Here is a 20,853-nt window from a genome sequence, read left to right as displayed (position 1 = left end):
ACACACCACAAGTTCCAGACCAGGACCTGGGGTGGGTCAGATCCTCAGAGACTAACCTGGACTGAGTCTGAGATCTGAGTCGAGTCTGGGAGAGTTTTGGACCGAGACCTTTAGCAGCAGGTTCAGGAGCTCGGGTCGATTTCCCTTCGATAAACTGCAGACATGGACGGACAGAAGCAGCAGAAGGTAAGAGACAGAAAACAAAATACATAAATTAGAAAATTACAAACTTGGATCAGATTTTTATTATTATTCATTATGATTTTACCTGATACAGACTATCAAATGATCAAAAAAAGGAAAATAGTTATAGAAGAGGCTGTATCGCTAATTTACCTTCAACATAAAGAATATAAAATCATTTAGTGTTTTCAGCAACATTTGAATATTTATGGTTTAGTATCACCTCTAATGCTTAAAGGTTTCCACTTCCAGACGTCACAGAACAGAGTTTTTCTTACACTGAAGAAATCACCTGCATGATTAAAGTTTTTCAAGTTATTTGGTTTGGTTTTGGACTGTAATATGAATTAATAATATGAAATATGTAATATGAACTTTTTGTTCACACCTCTAGCAAATTTCATTTCAGGCTCTAAAAGTATAAAAAATATAGAATTATGTTTTTCTTCTTTTGGCTCTGGAGCACGTGATGTCGAGGACGTGCTTGGATTTGTTCCTGTTTTAGGCTCTAATAGTGAAACTACAAATTAAATGGCCTGTATTTGTATAGCGCTTTACTCGTCCCTAAGGACCCCAAAGCGCTTTACACTACATTCAGTCATTCACCCATTCACACACTACATCGTAGTCACAGCTGCCCTGGGGCGCACTGACAGGGGCGAGGCTGCCGGACACTGGCGCCACCGGGCCCTCTGACCACCACCAGTAGGCAACGGGTGAAGTGTCTTGCCCAAGGACACAACAACCGAGACTGTCCGAGCCGGGGCTCGAACCAGCAACCTTCCGCTTACAAGACGAACACCCAACTCTTGAGCCACGATCGCCTTTGTGGCTCAAGTGAGACTCTTTGTAGTTTCACCATCATGTTGCTGTAATCGTTAAACCCACACTTTTTCACTTTTTGTTTGATGAATACAGTCTCACAGAAGTGAATTCATGTGGTTTAATAATTAGCAGCTGCTGTCCAACAGAAAACACTTTAGTTACACGATGTAACTGTAAACTGGTGGCGTCTGGTTTCGCAGCACACCACAGTACTGCTATGAAACTGCGTAGCAGATATTGTCTGACTTCTTCGGAGTAGTTCCCCAAACACTTTATCCAAATTATTTCTGTTTATTTACCAAAAGTGTTTTTAATGCATTTGTCCAACAACAAAGACAAGAAAATGTTAATTATTACATTTAATGATGAGTTTTAAGGTAAACTGCTTTGGCGTACTTTTATAAGACATTTTATTCATTTGTCTATCACCAAAATGTACAACATTTTGTCAACTGCTTTTATTGTGAAAGGCAAGAACACGAGGAAGCTTCTGGTATGGATCGGGCTGTGCCCCAACACAGCGGGCAGCTCTCTAACAGTGTTACAGTCTCTGTGCAGAGAGCCAGTCATTCACCCTGTTTCAAAGTTAGTGATAGCTAGTAATGCTCACTGAGCCGAGAGACACTGAAGCACTAAAGAGCACAACAGTCACATCCTTTGGATTTTTAAACCCGCCGAGTCACACAGACATTACTCTGATGGATATTAGAGGGTTGGTAAAGGTTTCGTTTTACATTCGGACACCTGCGATTAAAACGTGAGAAACACAAAAAAATGACCTGTGACACATTTATAGAGCCTGAGTGGAATTCTGTGACCAGTATGACCAGTGAGACTCATCATGCTCGAAAAAATGTTCCCAGAGTGTGTGTGTGTGTGTGTGCTCATACATATAAACTGCTCATATTGTATGTGGGTATTTATAAGCCTGTGTGACCGTAACTCTGCAGAGCAACTGAGGTTTAAATTTAGCCCTCACACACAAAAACACACACACAGTCACGTTTGCATTACTGGAAACACAGGACGCTGACCAGGAGCATTTGCAGCAGACCTAACTTTGCATATTAATATTAATGTATCACATTAGAACTTAAACCGAGGACACACCTTCAGATTTAATCATTCACCTTATAGGGACTCGCTTATCAACAGGAGGTCGAGTCCCCACCATGCAGTTGTGTAAACAGACGAGTACAACAAGCTCGCACACACACACACACACACAGCTGTTAAAGAGGGCTAAAGGTCAGCTGACAGCTGTCTGTCACCGTTCATGCTGGTCATTATTTTAAAGGACCAGTTCAGTGTTTTTAGATAAATCCTTTGATTGACTGAGGATCCATTTCAAGCCCCCTAAGCTCAATATAAAGACTGGAAATGCTGGAAACAGCCGGCATGCTCCCTGTTCAGCGCCACATATTTGGAACAGGGGCCCCTGCTGAGGCCCCTCATTCCCACATTCCCAAGTGTGTGTGTGTCCCAGTAACCAACTCCAGAGAGCAGTCTGGTCACCTTTCTGTAGTCACAGCCGTAGCGTCTCCCGGTCAGACCTGGCGACACCGTTATTCCTTATTTGCTGCTTTTATGAAGCACTGAAGTGGTTCCACATTTGTGCCTGACTTCATGTGTTTGTGGAGGTTTTTGAACAAACCAGTTGCCTTCAGTCTGATCTGTGGTGGCAGCTAAAAGCTAAAGGAACAGACAACAACATCAATGATTTATTGCGGTGTTTAACGTATTTTTGACACTGCCTCCTGCTAACAGCACACGTGGACGACATGTAGACGACGGTCCACAAAGTTCTGTGTGGAACCATCACAGTAAGCCCCGCCCACTGACTGCTGCTGTTTGTTCTGTAGGAAAAAACACAGACAAACAGACAAGAGTCCATTTTACAGCACAGAGAGAAAAAAGGAGGCAGGTTGACCTGAATGAATTACTCGGGCTGAATATTTATCATTCTTTTATTAATACTTAGATCTGCTTAACTTGGAGGAAACTGCAGAAACAGGATATTTAAGGATCTGAAGCAATTTTGTTATTGAGTTTATCAGTGAGGACCAACTCTGAGCAGGTAGGCCTCAGATTAAAGCTTCTGACCAAATTTCACACCTCTAACTTCTTTATTCCAGAAAAACTAATGTGAAACAGATAAAAGTGATAAATCATCATTAATTAACAAAAGATAATCAATTGTTTACATTTTTTAAGCAGCATTTGCATTGATCATATAAATAACGTTAACAGAGAGAAACGGGACAATAAATGCGGTTTGGAGAGAACAGAAAACCAAGCAGTGAGGAAACAAGTTGAACGTTCGTCTTGTCCTTGAAGTCGATCCAAATCCATATTCTTCAGTTCTACTATAGTAGATTTAAAGAGCTGTTTTTAGCCCCTCCCCTTCAAGCCAGCAAATCAAATAGCAAACAACAGTTAGCTCACGGGTGAGTAAACAGAAAACCCCAACAATCACACGATCCGTATGAGCAAGCGCTTTGGCATCAGTGGGAACCAGACTCAGCGGGGTCCAGTCATCTGCCAGGACCGACTGTGTGTGATATAAATAACAGACTGGAAAAACATGTTTAATAATAAAAATGTAGACAACCAAAAGCTGCATAGACAATAAAAGCAATGAGAGAATATAACAGGAATGGAATCCATGAATGTCACAGTAAACAGTGAAAGTGTCGGTGCAGCTTCAGTTCAGCTCCGCTAAGTTGACCATGACATAAAAACAAATCAATCAATGAAAAAATGTTAAAGACTCGTTCAGGTGATCACGAGTCATGTGACATTTGTGTGTGCAGGTTTTCTAATGGCTTCTGGAGAAGAAGAAGGTTTCAGTGAGCATCATGCAGGTGAGCTGATGGTGGCGCTCTGTCACATCTGTGTCACTGTGTGAGAAAACAGTCACACGATTCCACAGAAAGTGAAAAAAAGACATGTTTTATCCTCAGACGTGTGAATCGCTGGTTTCCTGTTTGAACAGGTCCGTCTGTATATTTGTTTAGAGGGAGGGAAACTCACACCGAGGGCCCGAAACATTGTTGCACAAGGCTCGAAATATGTGTTGTTTTTTTCTGCAGTAAAACTTGGACACTTTCACACAGGAGTCTTTGGTGGCTGACTCACAGTACAGGAACTGGTCATTCTTCCGTTCCTGAGGTTTTCATGAATAAGATAAGATAACTCTTTATTTCCGTTGCACAGTCGTGCTTAGCACAGTAGTACAACGGAACTGGAAACTGTCCCACGCCGGCATACGCACAACTAAACACAACAAAACACAACAAACACAACAAACACAACACAGTAACTTTAAGTGGATTTTTTAAAAGTGCAAGAAAGGTTTGAGCAAAAAAAGGAATGATCTAATAAAAAATAAAAGAGTGAGCGAAAGTTTATTGCACATTATTATTGTTATTGCCCCCCCAAAAAGTCCAGGGACGTAGCCAATCAGGTCAGCTGTTAGCATCGATTAGGGCTATCGCCCTGTTGTAAAAGCTGTCCTTAAGTCTGTTGGTCCGGGACCTCAGCAGCCTGAACCTCCTGCCAGACGGCAGCAGCGTAAACACCCGGTGTCCTGGGTGTGTGCAGTCCCGTAGGATGCTGCGTGTCCTCCTGAGACAGCGAGTGCTGTACAGGTCCTTCAGGGAGGGAAGAGGATGTTTTGGGCCATATTGATGATCCTCTGAAGTGCCTTTCTGTGTGCCATGGTGCAGCTGGAGAACCACACACAGATGCAGGATGTCAGCACACTTTCATGGAGCAGCGGTAGAAGACGATCAGCATGTTGTGAGATTCGAGGTCAGGTGGAGAAAAGTTGATTACAGTCAGCACTCCTTCTACTTCAGGTAGTTTTTGGAAGGTGGATTTAAACCCATTATCCTTCTAGCATCTAGGACTGCTCTAACCCTACAGATGATTTCTGTGATCTCTGTGAAAGCAGCTCCAGGTGTTTCGCCTTGAACTCAGTTCAGACTCAGTGTTGGAGGACCCTATAACCAAGAACAACCCTCAGGTCTTAAAAGTGAAGACAACATGAAACAACCCAAAGTTATAGTTCCTCTATTGTCCACTTGAGGCTGGCTTCAGTCCCCACAGACTCCCATGTTAAAATGTGTTTACAACAGAAATAAACCCGTTTACAGCATGTCGTTAAAAAGAGTTTCGGTCTCGGGGGATAGTTCAGACACCTATGAAGATTTTATTTATTTTTCATATCTATCTGAATGCTTGTTCACATGAATAGTTTATATAAGAGATGTCCGACTCAGAGACATCTTAGGTGAGGCCTACCTGCCTTTTTGACCAAGTATGTGGACCAAGGAACTGGGCTCAATAATCAATAAATTATGAAACAACTGTACAGTATATATATTATACAGCATGCTTTCAGCTGCAGGGATGCTGAATGTTTGAGTACAGAGACAATGTGTTTATCAGCGTGACGGCCTTTGGAAAGAAACTACAGAAGTCTGCTTGTTTTGATGTGCGGTGCTCTGTAGCGCCTCCTAGAGGGGAGGAGTGTGAACAGGTTGTGTGTGTCGATTCTGGATTTGTTCAAATCCTGCAGACCTCACTGTCCATTGTAGTTTGTTCTTGTCCTGTTTGGCGGCTGATCCAAACCATACAGTGATGGACGAGCAGAGTGTAGACGGATCAACAGCTTCAGAGGCAGGTTGAACTTTTTGAGCTGCAGCAGGAAGTACATCCTCTGCTGGGCCTCTTTGGAGATTCAGTCAGTATTGTATGTCGCTCCAGGTTCTGAGAGACTGGGACCCTAGAAACCTGAAGGTTTCCACTGCAGACACAGTGCTGTTAGGTGAGGGGGGACAATGCTGAGGTGTTCGTCCTGAATTCCACTGTCGTCTCCACAGTTTTCAAACCAAGGTTGTGCTCAAGCCCACATCTTTATGCAGATTCATCACTGCACTTGGAACATCCAGTGACTGTCGCACCAACTTAGGTGAGGCCTAGATGTCTGACAAGCTTCCTGCTTAGCCTAATTAGCAGGAATCTGTGCCCCTGTGTTCTACCTGTGTAGTTTATGGATGCAGATTGCTAACTAAGCGTGTTAGCGTTAGATGATAACTTGGCACTCTACATATTTGTTTTAGTACGGTCACATCAACATGGACAAAGCCAAAACACTAAAACCCAAAACACAGAGATATAAAACTAATTGGTGACTCGAGGGCAGCGGTGAAATCTCTCTTTTACAGTCTATGCATGTCTACAGTCTGGATTTGAAAACATGTAGGAGTGTGCTGAAAGGAGGGATTCATGCCTGGAAGTCAAAATTATGTTAGTGACTGGTTTCAGTCAACCACAGAATTAATACGAACTCTGATGATCAGTTTTAAAGAGAATGATGATTGCAATCAGACAGATGAACTCATGTGCAGAGAAATCACTGATGGACTGTAATATTTAATTATCATATGAGCCTGCCAGTGAATCATACTGAGTGGCATCATGAGAGGGGAAGAGAGGTACCAGTTCCCACTCAGAGCATCATCATGATCAGAAATCCTTATCAGAGCCAACGAACCAGCTCATTTACAAGTGGAGGCGGGTTACAGGGTTTGGCTGCTAACAGGTAACAGACAGGTGAGTGTGGCACATGTCTGTGGCATTTTTCAGACTGGTGCTGATTGACTGAACGACCTGCTGTGAGCCTGCTGATGGCGCTCTGGGCTGCCTTGCTGTGGAAGTGCTGGATCCACCTGACTCTGCTGCTCGTCCAGGTCTCTTTACCTGAAGGTACACACACACACACACACACACACACACACACACACACACACACACACACACACACACACACACACACACACACACACACAGATAAACAAAAGACTGTCCAGTACATTACAGACACAACAGGAGAGTTCTTCATCATGAGAGCCCAACAGGAAGTGGAAAGCCATTAGCGATAATAACCACAAACTGTTATTTTGATCCTTTAAATATTTATCTGCCAACATGTAAGAATATGGATTTTTAACCAGCAGCGTTTCAACTGAGCATTAATCAATAGATGTCTCAGGTATTAGCCTTTAACAGCAGCTTAGGGCCTTCAAAATAAAAGCCTCCCATTAGAGAGACAGAGTGCCAGTGGATTCCGAAAAGCTTGTGTTTTTCTCCTGAAGATTTTTCTTTTGCTAGAATTTTCAGACTTCCCTAGCAACAACACCACTCTACACCTGCTCCAGAGCAGGCTCTGTCATAGATCAGCATGTATGAAAGCACCACCTGCTGACCAGTTCTCCGGAAAATAGCAGAATTCCTGGAAGATCCCTCAAACACTGATGCATGGCTGGAAATGCATCCAAAATCGTCTTTAAGCGGCAAAGAGTTTTAAACCACTGTGGTTAGCAAGAAGGTCTTGCACAAAACAAATCCTTGTTTTGTGTGGCATGTACGGGTCCTCTCCCAGTCCCACAGTCCAAAGACATGCAGTTAGTGCAGTTAGGTTAATGGTGATTCTAAACCAGGGGTCACAAACTCAAATGAGCTGCTGGCACCGTCATCTCATTGGAGGGCCACTTTAGTGGTATTACAAAAAAATCAAACAAACAAGAAACCACCCACTGATATTTCCTGAAATGTAGTGTTTTGTTTGTTTGTTTCAAATAAATTTCAAGTATTGTATAACACGACAAAACTGCAAACATGAATGCATTGTTTTCTCACTCTTATCTAACTGAAGCCTTTCATTGGTCCACCAGCTAAACAAAGTGGTACGCTTTTTCTGGCCAGACACGTGGCAGCACTTCTATCATTTTGTTCGTATTTAACAAAATAAAAATGCAGACATCAGTGTACACATAAATCTGAACTAACACAGCCAATCCCTCAACATGTTTGTACTGTACCTCGGCCAGGTCCGCGGCTCCGAGCCGTAGTAAAGGGACCACTCTCCACCTTTTTCTCCCTCCCTCGCTCACACATAACGGGTATGGCAGTCCATTCTCCCTGCAGCACGGACTACACTGCCCATGCCTGTAACACTCTGCTCATATTGCCTTCATATTAATAGAATTTTTGAATAATGATTAAAAAAAATATTTCTTCACGTCAAGTAGAGGTTAAGGGAGCTGCAAGTGGCCCGCGGGCCGAGAGTTTGAGACCTGAACTGTAAATAGGTGTGAATGTGAGTGCCCATTGTTGTCTTTCTCTCTCTGTTAGTGATGCGACCTGTCTGATCCATTTACCATTTACCAAATCAAATTTCAAAGTAAGCTAGTCCTACATTTGAAATATATTTTTATATTTATTCTTCACATCATTTCAGTCCAGAAAATGCTGAGACTGCAGTATTATTGTATTACAGGCTCCTGGAGACTACACTAGGAAGCCAGTTCAGTATACCCAGGATAGCTTTTCCTTATTTGGCTTCACTTGCATGAAGCTGGTTTTCAGCAACCTCCAGAACTGTGACGTGAAAAGTCAAAAAGTCAACGTGGTCGTGGCAAAACTTGCAGCTCCAGTGTCCACTTGTGTCTCCAGAGTCAACCCCATATAAGAAGAAACTACTTTGAGCTTCTCCTTTATTCACAAAGGATTGCCACAGCAGTTCTGATGTTCTCCCTGATGCAGTTCCAGAGGGATTTGTATCTCCTTCCAGAATTAAACCGGGGATCATTTGCTGATCAGGCAAATGTGAAAACTACTGCATGGTGGGAGCCGTAGTTCGAGTGTCCGTAAGCCTGTTTATGCTAAACACTTTCTCCCTCTTATCAGTTGCAGCTTCCTGTCATATCCTGAGGTGTAACTCGGATTTTGTGGCTGCAACGCTGGACCTGGGCAGCAGCAGTAGTGGCAGTGGCAGTGGGGCAGCAGGAGGAGGAGCAACAGCTGTCAGCAGGGAGGCGGTGAACGCCGGTTACTGCAGCGCCCTGCGCTCGTACGCCACGTGCACCAAGAGGCTGTCGCGAGCGTGTCGTGGTGACCTCGCTTACCACTCTGCGGTCCAAGGAATCGAAGATCTGCTCATCCAGCATCGCTGCCCCCGGGTGGGGCCCACGGCACAGCCCCGGCCCCCCCCTGCTGAAACGCTGTCGGGGGACACCTGCCTCTATGAGAGGAGCTTCTTCAGCAGGGAGGGGCAGACACCCGAATACCTGCACTGCAGCGTGTTCGGAGACCCGCACATCAGAACTTTCAACAATGACTTCCACACATGTGCCGTTCCGGGGGCGTGGCCTCTCATCGACAATGAGTATCTGTACGTACAAGCCACCAGCTCACCAGCCAGGGGAGGCATGTACGCCACAGTTCTCACCAAGGTGAGTGCTGACACTTACAGGAGCAGTCAAATGCACCATCAGCTTCTCATGTAAACCTCAACTTACGGTCATGGGGGGGGGGGGGCGTATCCAAGCTGCCAGAGGGCAAGGTGGGGTACACCCTGCATGCCATCAGTCTGCTGCAGGGCTGACCGATAGAGCACCATCGCATTGTGCTCAAACTAGAGCCCAGTGCACAAAATCCAGTTTACTGTGAAAAGAGAGAAATGAATGTCAAACATGCTGAAAACTGACAAAATGTCACAATCACACCAAATAAAAATGTAACAGTGAACAGAAATAAACATTTACGACCCTAAAATGAAAATAATCATAGAGCTATTATGGAAAACTACATTTAATGTCTTCTTTTTCCCCTCAGATCACCATCATCTTCAAGAACTGGCGTCAGTGTGTCGACCAGCAGCTGTACCAGGCCGAACTGGATAACGTCCCCGCCGCCTTCGCTGACGGCTCAATGTGGAGCGGCGAGTGGCGAGGTCATCGCAGCCTCACGGTTCGGACTCTGAATCCCGGCCGGCACGCCGAGATCCGAGCGGTGCACGTCGGCACGGTCTTGGTGGTGCGTCAGAGCGGCCGCTCTCTCGGCCTCTCGGTCCTCTCGCCACGTGGCGTCGTTGAGGCGTTCAGCCCTGAGCAGGACCTGCAGCTGTGCGTGTGGGGCTGCCCCCCCTCCCAGAGACTCAACACACTTCACCCACCACCATCAGACCCTTTGATGTCCACCGCCCTCAGCGCTGAGGACCACTGCGCGGCGCTGCTTCCAGCTCGAGACGTCTACTATCAGGCCTGCGTGTTCGACCTGATCGCCAGCGGAGACCTGAACTCCAGCATGGCCGCTGTCAGTGCACTGCAGGATGCCCAAACCATGATCCCAGACAGGGAGGGGGTTCACCTGCTGCTGGTTGGATCTGCAGGGCACACGCGACCTCACCTCACACTGCTGCTGCTGCTGCTCAGCATTTTGGGAACTCTTAGCAGGACCTGAGAAACAGGAAGTGACCTCAGACTGTGAAGCTGAAGGAAATGTTTGGAAAATTTCCCAAACACAGACCTGGAAGAGGACCTAAACGTGATGCACCAGACGCTGACATCACTGCTGACACCTGAAGCTGGTTTTATGGTCCCACACGTGCGGGCGTGGCCCGTCTGCCTGTCAGATGGAGCCGGTGTAGAATATGTGTGGGCCACTCGTCTTTGTGCTGCTGTTGGTCCGTTAGCTAGCCACGGAGAAATGTCAAGCTCTAAAACACAAAGAGCTGAATTGAAACTGAGGGTTAAAAACAATGACAAGTGTCACTGCAGCCTGTTTGTTTCGGTCTTTGAACTTTAGGTTACGGTTCTCCCGTTAAACTCTTTTCTCACTCCCTCTTGTATTCAGACCAGTCGACATTAGGCAGTTTACTTACATCATCTAATTTCAGCATTGCGCTATATCTTGGAGGACTGCATGGGAGCATGTCTGCCGTACCGTGGATGAAAAACCCCACAGACACATTTGTGGGACCATAAAACCAGCAGATGGCGTCCTGATGGTGACAGTCTGGATGGAACAGAGCCGCTCGGAAACTTTCAGGGGCCACAGACTTTAATCAGAGCCCCGAATGTTTGTGGATCATTGCAGCTGATCCAGAACCTTTAAAAATCTGTGTGCAAAAGAAAAAACTAATTAATTTAGCTGCTAATTGACAATTTGATAATAAAGATTTCCTCATGAAATGTTGAATAGTTTGTGATTTTGTTTTATTTTGATGTTCCAGTACAGTACAAGAGCACTTCGCTCTCACACTGCAGGCTTACTTGTTGTTCCTAGAGTATTTAAAAGTAGAATGGGAGGCAGAGCCTTCAGTTTTCAGGCCCCTCTTCTGTGGAACCAGCTTCCAGTTTGGATTCAGGAGACAGACACTATCTCTACTTTTAAGATTAGGCTTCAAACTTTCCTTTTTGCTAAAGCATATAGTTAGGGCTGGACCAGGTGACCCTGAATCCTCCCTTAGTTATGCTGCAATAGGCTGCCGGGGGATTCCCATGATGAACATGAGTATTTCTTCTTTACTCACTGCATGTGATCTTAGTTATTATCCATCTCTGACTCTCTTCTACAGCGTGTCTTTGTCTGCTTTTGCTATTTAGACAAATGGCATCATATGAAGTTCAGACGAGACGGTTTCAAAGGACTCAAACTTGTGGGAGCGGGTGCCTACTAACTGCTCTACCACCATGTACTGAAAGGTCCTGATGCAAAACATTGAACCCAAATTTCCATCATCTCCACTCCTGATGTGTTTGTGGCTGAATGAGGACCCAGGATAAAAAAGAAGCCCTTTTTTCCCTGGTTCTTTTTTTTTACTGTTTGTTCAGTAAACCTCCCCCGGAGCTTGGAGGACTGCACACGAGTGTGTGACTGTGGGTGAAAAGCAGAAGCTTTATTTCCTGAGAATCCTCAGGAAAATTAATATCAGATAAACCTTTATTAGTCCCACATGTGGGAAATGTTTTGGTCACGGTTACAAGTTAAGAGCAGTAAAAATTAAGAAAAAAACAGCAACAATAGAATAAGATTAGAAAGAATAACATACTATACAAAACAGAATAAAGTATATAGAATACATTAAAAATAACATCCCTCAAAAGCCGCCGGTGTCCTTCTATCGATGTTTATCGAGAGCATCCTGTGCTGCTGCCTCTGTGTGCGGGTCCCCAGCTGCACAGCAGCGCAGAGGAAACGGGGGGTCCTCGGCTGTTCTTCACCCTCTCTGGAAGAACACCCCCTATAATCTATTCCAGATGCAGCCGTCAGGCAAAAGATACAGGATCTAAATAGTAGCTTTGAATTACAAGTAATCACCTCCAGTTCAACCTGACAAATACTGTGCAGACATCGTGTTTATGACTCTTTTTTATTTGATTCTTTTGTAATTATATTCAAACTGTTTCTCTTGACGCTGCAGGGGCTGCACTTTATTTTGTTGACAATAAAGAAAATTCGATTCTTCCTGTTTGCAGTGCAGCAAAAGTGATCCACAGTAAACTCACAGAGGAGATCACGCGTGTGGAAACGCAGACGTGTTGTCGACATCTCGTTGTCTTTACGTCTCACTTTGGGTTTTTCTTTGCTAGAGACAAAGTCTCTCTCTGCTTGCTTTGCATCTTTTTGTGTGTCTTTGGATTCTTTCCTGTTTACGTTGTTCACCGGAGGAGCCACCAGGCGATGTGCTCACACACAGCTGCAGTGGCCTGAAAACAAAGAGAGTGTGGAAATACAAAAGTGGTAAAATCCTCTTTTTGCTTCAGTGTAAGAATAGCAGGGGGCAGGCCCTGGTCACAGAGGCGGAGACACACAGTGTTGTTACGTGTCTGCCTGAAACGTTATGAAAGTAAAAGCCTCAAACTTCCAAAGAATCACATCCAAGCAGAGTAAATGACGACATGGCATTCCTGCAGCCTGAAACGTTTCCTCTACAAATTTAAATGTCATTTCATCATCACTCAGATCTGATTAATCGCTGAATCAGATGTTAAACAGAAGTGAACAGCAGAGCGAGCAGGAGGATGACTGAGTGAGTTGCATCACGTTTGTGCCCACCACAAAAAGCATGCAGTGAAACTGGAGTGCTTGTAAACCCTCATTTTTCCAAGGAAAAGCTACTTTAAAATCACAAAGTGAAAGGGAACGTGGGTCAAACAACGTGACTCACCATGAGAAAACAAAGACACAATGAATTAATAAGCAGGCTGGATTATTCAGGAGTTATTCAAACAGTCAGCAAAGTCCTGCGAGTATAATCCAGGATGTTCAGGTCAAATGTGTCAGTTTAAAAAGAAAAATGGTGACACTTTTATTTTTCTTCTTCTTAATTTTACTTCATTTGTTCTTTTAAAGATTTTTAATCAGAATTTCGTTTCAGGCTGATGATCCACCTTCATTTAATCAGAAGTGAACATGAACCTGGACCCAAATCACCCTGCAGCCATCTTTCAACACTTACTGTAAGTGTTCAAACAGTCTAACAAAGCCGACAGCCCTGCTCCTCCCTCTCTTTTAGGGGAACACTGACGCAATCCCAAGCCGGTTGAGAGATCTAATCTCTCCAGCATTCCTGAGGTCTTTTCCTCAGACGTGTGACTTATTCCAAATTTGGATGTGAGAAGAATCCGCCGAGCCGGCAGGCGTTCATTTGAGGACTGAAAAACTTCACGAACCCCCCCAAATGTTCATTATTTGCATAAAACAGCACTCTGATCACATTTTTGGTGCTACTGTAGCAAAGCTCTGCAGACACTCCTCTACTTGTCCTCTACTTGGGGCAAAAATTCCTTTCCACTATTTTTCAGCTCCCTATATGCTTTACTATTAAAAAAAGCCCTAAAGACAACTTTTTCCCAGCTTCATCACTTCCTGTGATGGTCGTCTGTGTGACTACATTGTCGCGTATGTGTAATACATAAACACGCTCCATCCATTCACTTCCGTTTATCCTTTTTCAGGACAGCTGTCTTAGGGCGAGAGGCGCGGTACACCTGGACAGGTCACCATCTGTGACATAGACGCAGACAGCCATCCACACTGTGCTGCCTGCACATAAACGCGCTCTATTAATAAAATAAATCCCTGCATGCGTGCAGTGTGAAGTGTTTTTGAAGGTCAGTGACACTAGAAATGCCTGTCCACTAACCAAGTGCACCAAACAGTGGTTTGCAAAATGTGTGAATGAAATGTGTGAATTTTAAGGCTTTCAAATATTGTCCAATCAGCATTTTCTCTGAAAGCATGTCTTTATGTGCCATATACGATATTCTCTACTAGAAGAGTGAAAAAATACAAAATCAAACAATTCTTCTTAAAGTATTGTTTTCCTTTTACATCGCTGTGCCTGTGCTTTGTGGTTATTTAATGTATGTATGAGTAAGTGCCTCATTACAAGTAATGAAACGCAGAGTTATTGTGAAATGTGAATAATAAGGAAGATCAGGAAATTCCCTTATTTAATCATGTGATATAACGTGCAGGCAGGAAACACCTTCAGTGTAACTCTGACTCAGCTCTGAGAGTCTCCGGACCGTCCTGGAAAGTGACTTAGTAGAAAAAAAAACTGATGTCAAACCTTCTGAGAAGCGAGCCGACGGCTTCCTCGGAATCTGCTTCAACGCATGACGGACGGAGCTTAAATATGAGCATCAGGAGCATGAAGACCTCACATCACAGCCTCCACAGGACAGGACCACAGACCAGAGGAGCAGGGACCAAACTGAAGTCTGGACCATCACAGGATAACAAGTCAGTTTTAAATGTCTTCCTTACCTTTGCTTACCTTTTATTTCAAACATTTAAAAACTATTATTCTTGATATTTTTGCACCATTTTTTAGAGTTAGTGCTTGAATTTCAATATTTGTCTGCCAACCAAATGCATGTCTAATCCCAGCAGCTGGGATAAGCTGCAGAGCTAAACATCTGCATGCTTGAACAAGCAGAAATACCTGAAATGAAGTAGACGTCCTGATTTGCATGTAAAAGAGACAATGGCAAAAATGAAAGTGCTCGAAGGTAAATCAGGAGAATGATACAGAAGGGCAAAAAGTAAGACGTGATTTAATGGGCTTTCATTAAAAATATGTCCTTATTATTATTATTATCTCAAAAAGATGTTGTCATGCACAAGAAGTGTGTGCAGTTTTCCCAGTGACAGGCGCTGTTATATAAAGTATGTGAGACCTTAGTGTAGTTTGAAATGCCCTGATCTTTGCTTAGAATAAACATTAAAGGAAATTATATGATACCATCATCAGTGGTCACCTATATGTGCAAAGTGATTTCATCAGTTTTTGGATTTATGATGACAAATAAACTGATTTTCATTAGCAAATATCTGAGATGGTGATCAGAGGCTGATTTGATCTTTGATTAGAAAATTATTTAAAGAAAATAATAATATTGTGCCATCAGTGTTTAAATGCACACTGAGTTGGTGTTTGGTGTGGATTCTTGGAGTTTCATTGTGGAATAATTAATTATTATTTGAATGAAGTCTGAAAAAGGCCGAACAGATTCTTTGATGTAATCAGTTTCTGCACGCGCACAAATACACGTTTAATTTAGCAGACATGAAGTTTGGGAGAGTAAAACTTTGACTTCGTGACTTTCTGATTTCATTATGAACTTATTGAGCCTGGAATTACTCAGATTACACGATATATTTTATAAGCCTGAAACTGAAACTAAAAACTAAACAAATTTCTTTCACTGTGATTTCCGCAGCACAGAAAAGTTGGTGCGTTTCTTTTGGTGGAGTTTTTGCAAAACACTTCAGAAATCCGACAAATAATTCCTCTCCACTTTATAGATTTGATTTGATTTTTTTATTGGAGTTTATAGTTTATTTGGAAGGAGGTAAAAACGTCCATTTGCTTTGTATTTTTTCACTTTTTGTGTTTTGAATATGAAGCAAGATTAAAGTTGCTCTTTTTTAATCTGACAGTTGTAGCAATGTCACCGAATTATTTTTTAACTATTTGAAAATTTCACATTTACTAACAACCTGAAGGTCAGCAGAGCAGGGGTCCGCGGGTCGTTGTGACCCCGCTGACGCGTATGTCAGGATGATGTTCTCGCCAGCAGCGCGCATGTGTGCGCGTAAATTGCGCAAAGACCGTGCTCCTCTCTCTGTGGTTCAAGGCAAGGTGCGCAGAGTCCGCAAAGGTTATTCTATTTCACTAAATAAAACTACACCATAAACTAGCGATGGCAAAAAATGTTTTTAAATAAAAAATTTAAAGTACAGTCGAAACAAATGAAAACTATCTGAAATGATATTGCGCATGAATAAAATTCAACAGGAAACGTCCTTAATTTATTCTTTCTTAGTTTGGTCAAATTTATCAGGGACGTGAACATCAGGAGGTTTTAAACTCCCACGTCTCCTTAAACAGACGCATGGAGCGTGTGTCGAAATCTCCATTCTGATATTTCTATCATTTTAGAAAGTAGTTCCGCACGTCACGGTGATGAAACAAGCAAAGGCACCGAAACTAAAAACAACTAAACGCTAAAAGAAATGAAACTGAACTGAAAACGAAACTCCACAAAATTAAGCAATGAAGGAAACAAATGAAAATAAATTACAAGTATAATAAGTTCGATGTCTGCGTGTTTTTCTGCGCGTAAAGTTAAAGTCGAGTGAAGGACGATCTGAGACAAACATTGGAGGAAAGAGAGAGAATTTTAAAAAGCGCAGGAGCAGGTCGATCAAAAATAGTCAAAAATTATTGATTTGTGTGAAAATGTGTGAGTGCGAAGTTTTCTGGAGCTGGTATCTCCAGCGTCAGGCTGTGCGCCTGCATGTGCTGTGACTGTGATTGATTTCTAATCTGAAGAACTTTCACTGTAGACAAACAAGGTAGAGAAATTTGAGCCTTATAACAGTCACTATAAACTTGAAATTACCACGATATTCGAAAAATATACGAATATCACAAATAATGTCCTAAGAAATCGTTCTCCTTTTTTCTTTCCCTTTAATTTTGTAGTTATAGATTTAAATTCTTTACACCTTCAGTCTTTAACTGAAGGGAGACAGCTGACAGACAACACTTTGGGGTTTTTTCATAGGTAAAATAACGTCGTTGAAGTAAAATATTTTAATCGTGTAGGGAACAGGGTGACGGCCCTACACGACCCGTGGAGGGGTCTCATTCCCACACTGAATTAGATTTAAACTCCACCTCTGATAGTAAAGTATTTTTACAGTATATCCTGTTCACTGTGAGTCACTACTGCGGAATAGACTTGTTATCACCCAATAAAGACATCCTACGGCATGTTTTTCTAACAGAGTCATCGGCCAAATGGCAGCATCTGTTTTTAATATCTCCATCTCACAGCCGGTAGCAGCCGGTAGCTGACGGAGTTACTGGTTACAGGATTTTATGTAAAGCCCACAAACATCCCTGTTATCTCAGGGTCAGGTGGCATTAACAAGTCTCGCTTCTGCGGTTTGAAACCAAACTCCTCTTTTTTCTGTTGCAGTGCATTATAAGTACCTGCTCATCCCGTTTCTTGGGGTTTTGGTGGAGCTTGCTGCAGGTCGGGCATTACCACCAAACGCTGAAATGAAGAGCATCGTTGAGGACCTCCACGGGGCGCTGGAAAAATACAACAGCTACCTGAAAGAGGATGTGAGACATGAGCCGTTCAGGCGTCCACACAACACTCTCTTTGAATAAATGTGCATTTTTACCCATTTGAAACAGTTTAATGAGTCTCGCTCACGCCTTTGTTTTTGCTGCAGGCGCATCTGAAAGGTCTGCCATTTGAGCCTTGCAAAGAGACGCCTGCTTACCTGAACCAGGTACAACTCAAATCACATGTCTTTATTTAACAGCAGGAGGCACATTAAAAATCCAAATCCAGATGAGATGTATCAAAATATTTGTTGCTATTACACAATAATAACACACACTTTCACTTTGAGCTTTGGCATGTTGTGTGAGATACACTCAGCAGATTCAAAGCTCATTTTATTTCTTGGTCCTTGTTTTGGTCAGAGCACCACGGTGGCCCACAGACTCACTCAGTATGAGCAATGCACAAAGAAGCTTGAAGATCTCCTTCCTGACATCAGACACCAAGTCATCACACACAACTACGAGCTGCTGCAACACCTGGTGAGTCTCTGCATGCTCATTGGCTGATTCCAACAAATACAAAGCGCAGAAAAGAAGGAGGTAAATACTCGCAAATAAAAAAAAGAGTGATAAGAAGGAAGATTAAACCAGAGTGGATGAAAGGTATAGGAGGACCGGAAAGAGGAGTGAAAGTCAGCAGAAAGAAATATTATGGGATATCAACAACAAGAAGGAAGGAAGGAAGGAAGGAAGGAAGGAAGGAAATATAAATGAGTTACAAAGAAGCGAGGAAGAAAAAACAGCTCAAAAGCAAACAATGATGGAGAAGATCATATTGTTATATTGTCATTGGAATTAGTTTTATTATTAGGAAATTAAACAGATTGATTAGTTTAATAATTTTATGATATGAAATATGCTTTTTCCTTATTTTTCAGAAGGGATCGGAACAGTCCTCTACTTCCTCCCCCCCACTCACCTCCTCTTCATTAGAGTTTCACGTCAAACTAAAATCCATGCAGTGTGTTGACTGCTGGATCCAGCAGGTTTCAGCACTGCGCAGATAACGCAAACACACATGTTCGCCCTGCTATCTTCGTGGGGACCCTGTGTGACCCTTTTCAATAACCAAAAACCTGACCCTAACTTGAATCAAAGACAAACCCACTTTCAGGATTTGACACAGCAACCAAAATGAGTTTGTTTCTCCCGCTGAAGTCATGTTTCCTCTCCAAAAGTTGATTCTGCTCATCTGGACGTTTTCAGTGGGAGAAACGTTTCATCCAAGTGACTTCTGAAGAAACGAGAATGCATCAAGACGATACATTTTTCCTGTTTTTGTTTCTTTTGTTTTCCAGATTAGAAACCAGGAAATATTTAAAAAATAGATTAATGTCACAGATTTTAATTTCAGTGATCAGTGTTAGTGACTGTGAGGGGGCGGGGCACATTTACTATCAAACTTACTTCTTCACAGCTTCAGGAGTCCATCAATTAGATGTGTCTAAAACATAGGGACTGCTTCTGCTACTATATCCCTAAACCCCTGTTAGCAAAATTAATCTTTATACCAGAAACAAACAACTTTGAGATGGTCAGACATGGTTCAACACCAAAATTATTCAAAAAGAGCAAAACATCTTTTATGTTCAATAAATTAAAGTGATTACGAACTTAATCGATAGAAGAACCACTAGAAAGAGCACATTGTCGTACTTGCGCTTGTATCCATATCTACACTTATACTAACTGATACCGATATCTGGTGCTGATTCAGTGTTGTGTGAACAACTCATTTATATGCAAAAGCACCTCAACTGGAGTGTGTGGAGCAAGCAACATGGAAGGTCATGTGCCCCCCCACCCTGGATTATCAATCATAATCCAGTCTCATCTGAACTCACAGACATTAAACACGTTTTTAAGCTTTAGTTTAATTTACACTTACAGTTTGTGTTGAAAACAGGATCAAATCCAGGAGTGCATGTAGAGACAAGATGAAAAACTGTTTTGGGGTTTCCTTCAGTATCACAGTAATCTGTTTCTGCATCACCAAAAAGCTACTAAGAGGAAATTTAGCATTTGTAAAACAGGAAAAATTCAACTGCTTGTGGATATAAATGTTAAGAAAGAACAGTGAAAATGTCCGATATTGTTTTCCCATTGCTCCTAATGAGTGATATATATATATATATATATATATATATATATATATATATATATATATATATATATATATATATATATATATACATAGATATATATATATATACATACATATATATATATAAGAACAAAACAATCTGTGCAGACACTCATACAATCTGCTGAAGTAGACAGAATTCATACAAAAAACATACATATATATATGTGTTCACACTGTGATACTTGGGAAATATCTGATTTCAACAAAGCCAGCTAATAAATACAAATAATAATCACAGTGAGTCGCCAACCAACCAACACAATATCTTACAAAATTATCAGATATATTCTGTTTTAATATGTAACATGTTTATGTGATAGCCGTAAATACACACCACCACCACCACAAGATGTAGATTTCTCACAGCTGTAGTTCTCAAATTATTTATACCATATTCATAGCATTTATATTACATTCATGCATAATTATTGGAGAAAAACATGTTTTTCCTCAGCATAAGCTCTGCCCATGTTTAACTTTAATGTCGAATTATATCTTTTTGTTTAATGGCGTTTGTTTCGGACGATGTGATCCTCTGAATGAACACCAGAGGGCACTGCCAGTGTATTTTTGTACTGTTGTATTGCTATGGATGTAAATAGACATTTTCCTTCTCAGAACATTGTTTTTAATAAACTTTTGAAGAAGAGAAACATTTCTGAGACTTGTCATTAAATTCAACAGCTGCTGAGATTCCAATCACATGGAATTTCAAATTCAGCCAGTTAGTCGCAGAATCTCCCCGGGACTCTAGTTTAGAGTGTCCCATTTTTTTTAAATGAAAGCCTTAAATTGAAAGCCAATAATACATACAGAGAAAACCCAACAATCATATGACCCCCTATGAGCAAGCGCTTTGGCGACAGTGGGAAGGAAAAACTCCCTTTTAACAGGAAGAAACCTCCGGCAGAACCAGGCTCAGGGAGGGGCGGGGCCATCTGCTGTGATTGGTTGGGGTGAGAGAAGGAAGACAGGATAAAGACATGCTGTGGAAGAGAGACAGAGATTGATAACAGATATGATTCAATGCAGAGAGGTCTATTAACACATAGTGAGTGAAGAAGAAACACCCAGTGCATCATGGGAATCCCCCGGCAGCCTACGCCTATTGCAGCATAACTAAGGGAGGATTCAGGGTCGCCTGATCCAGCCCTAACTATATGCTTTAGCAAAAAGGAAAGTTTCACCAGTCCCA

General features: G+C 42.4%; 1 protein-coding gene across 1 annotated transcript; it reads left to right on the top strand.

Moving 5' to 3' along the window:
- The first annotated feature begins 6,701 nt into the window (after nt 1–6,701).
- Nucleotides 6,702–10,317, top strand: hjv (hemojuvelin BMP co-receptor). Its single transcript, XM_063484954.1, has 3 exons — nt 6,702–6,780; nt 8,764–9,308; nt 9,691–10,317. Exons 1-3 carry the CDS (start codon nt 6,702–6,704, stop codon nt 10,315–10,317), a joined length of 1,251 nt encoding a protein of 416 aa, XP_063341024.1.
- Nucleotides 10,318–20,853: the final 10,536 nt, after the last annotated feature.

The sequence above is a fragment of the Pelmatolapia mariae genome, linkage group LG10_11, assembly GCF_036321145.2.
Source record: "Pelmatolapia mariae isolate MD_Pm_ZW linkage group LG10_11, Pm_UMD_F_2, whole genome shotgun sequence".
Taxonomy (NCBI): Eukaryota; Metazoa; Chordata; class Actinopteri; order Cichliformes; family Cichlidae; genus Pelmatolapia; species Pelmatolapia mariae.
This window is presented reverse-complemented; position numbering and strand designations above follow the sequence as displayed.

Excerpts from the sequence above, each read along its gene's own strand:
- hjv (XM_063484954.1), top strand. The coding sequence starts at position 6,702 with ATGGCGCTCTGGGCTGCCTTGCTGTGGAAGTGCTGGATCCACCTGACT. Across the intron at positions 6,781-8,763 it reads CCAGGTCTCTTTACCTGAAG|TTGCAGCTTCCTGTCATATC; the intron begins GTACACACACAC and ends CCCTCTTATCAG. Across the intron at positions 9,309-9,690 it reads ACGCCACAGTTCTCACCAAG|ATCACCATCATCTTCAAGAA; the intron begins GTGAGTGCTGAC and ends TTTTCCCCTCAG.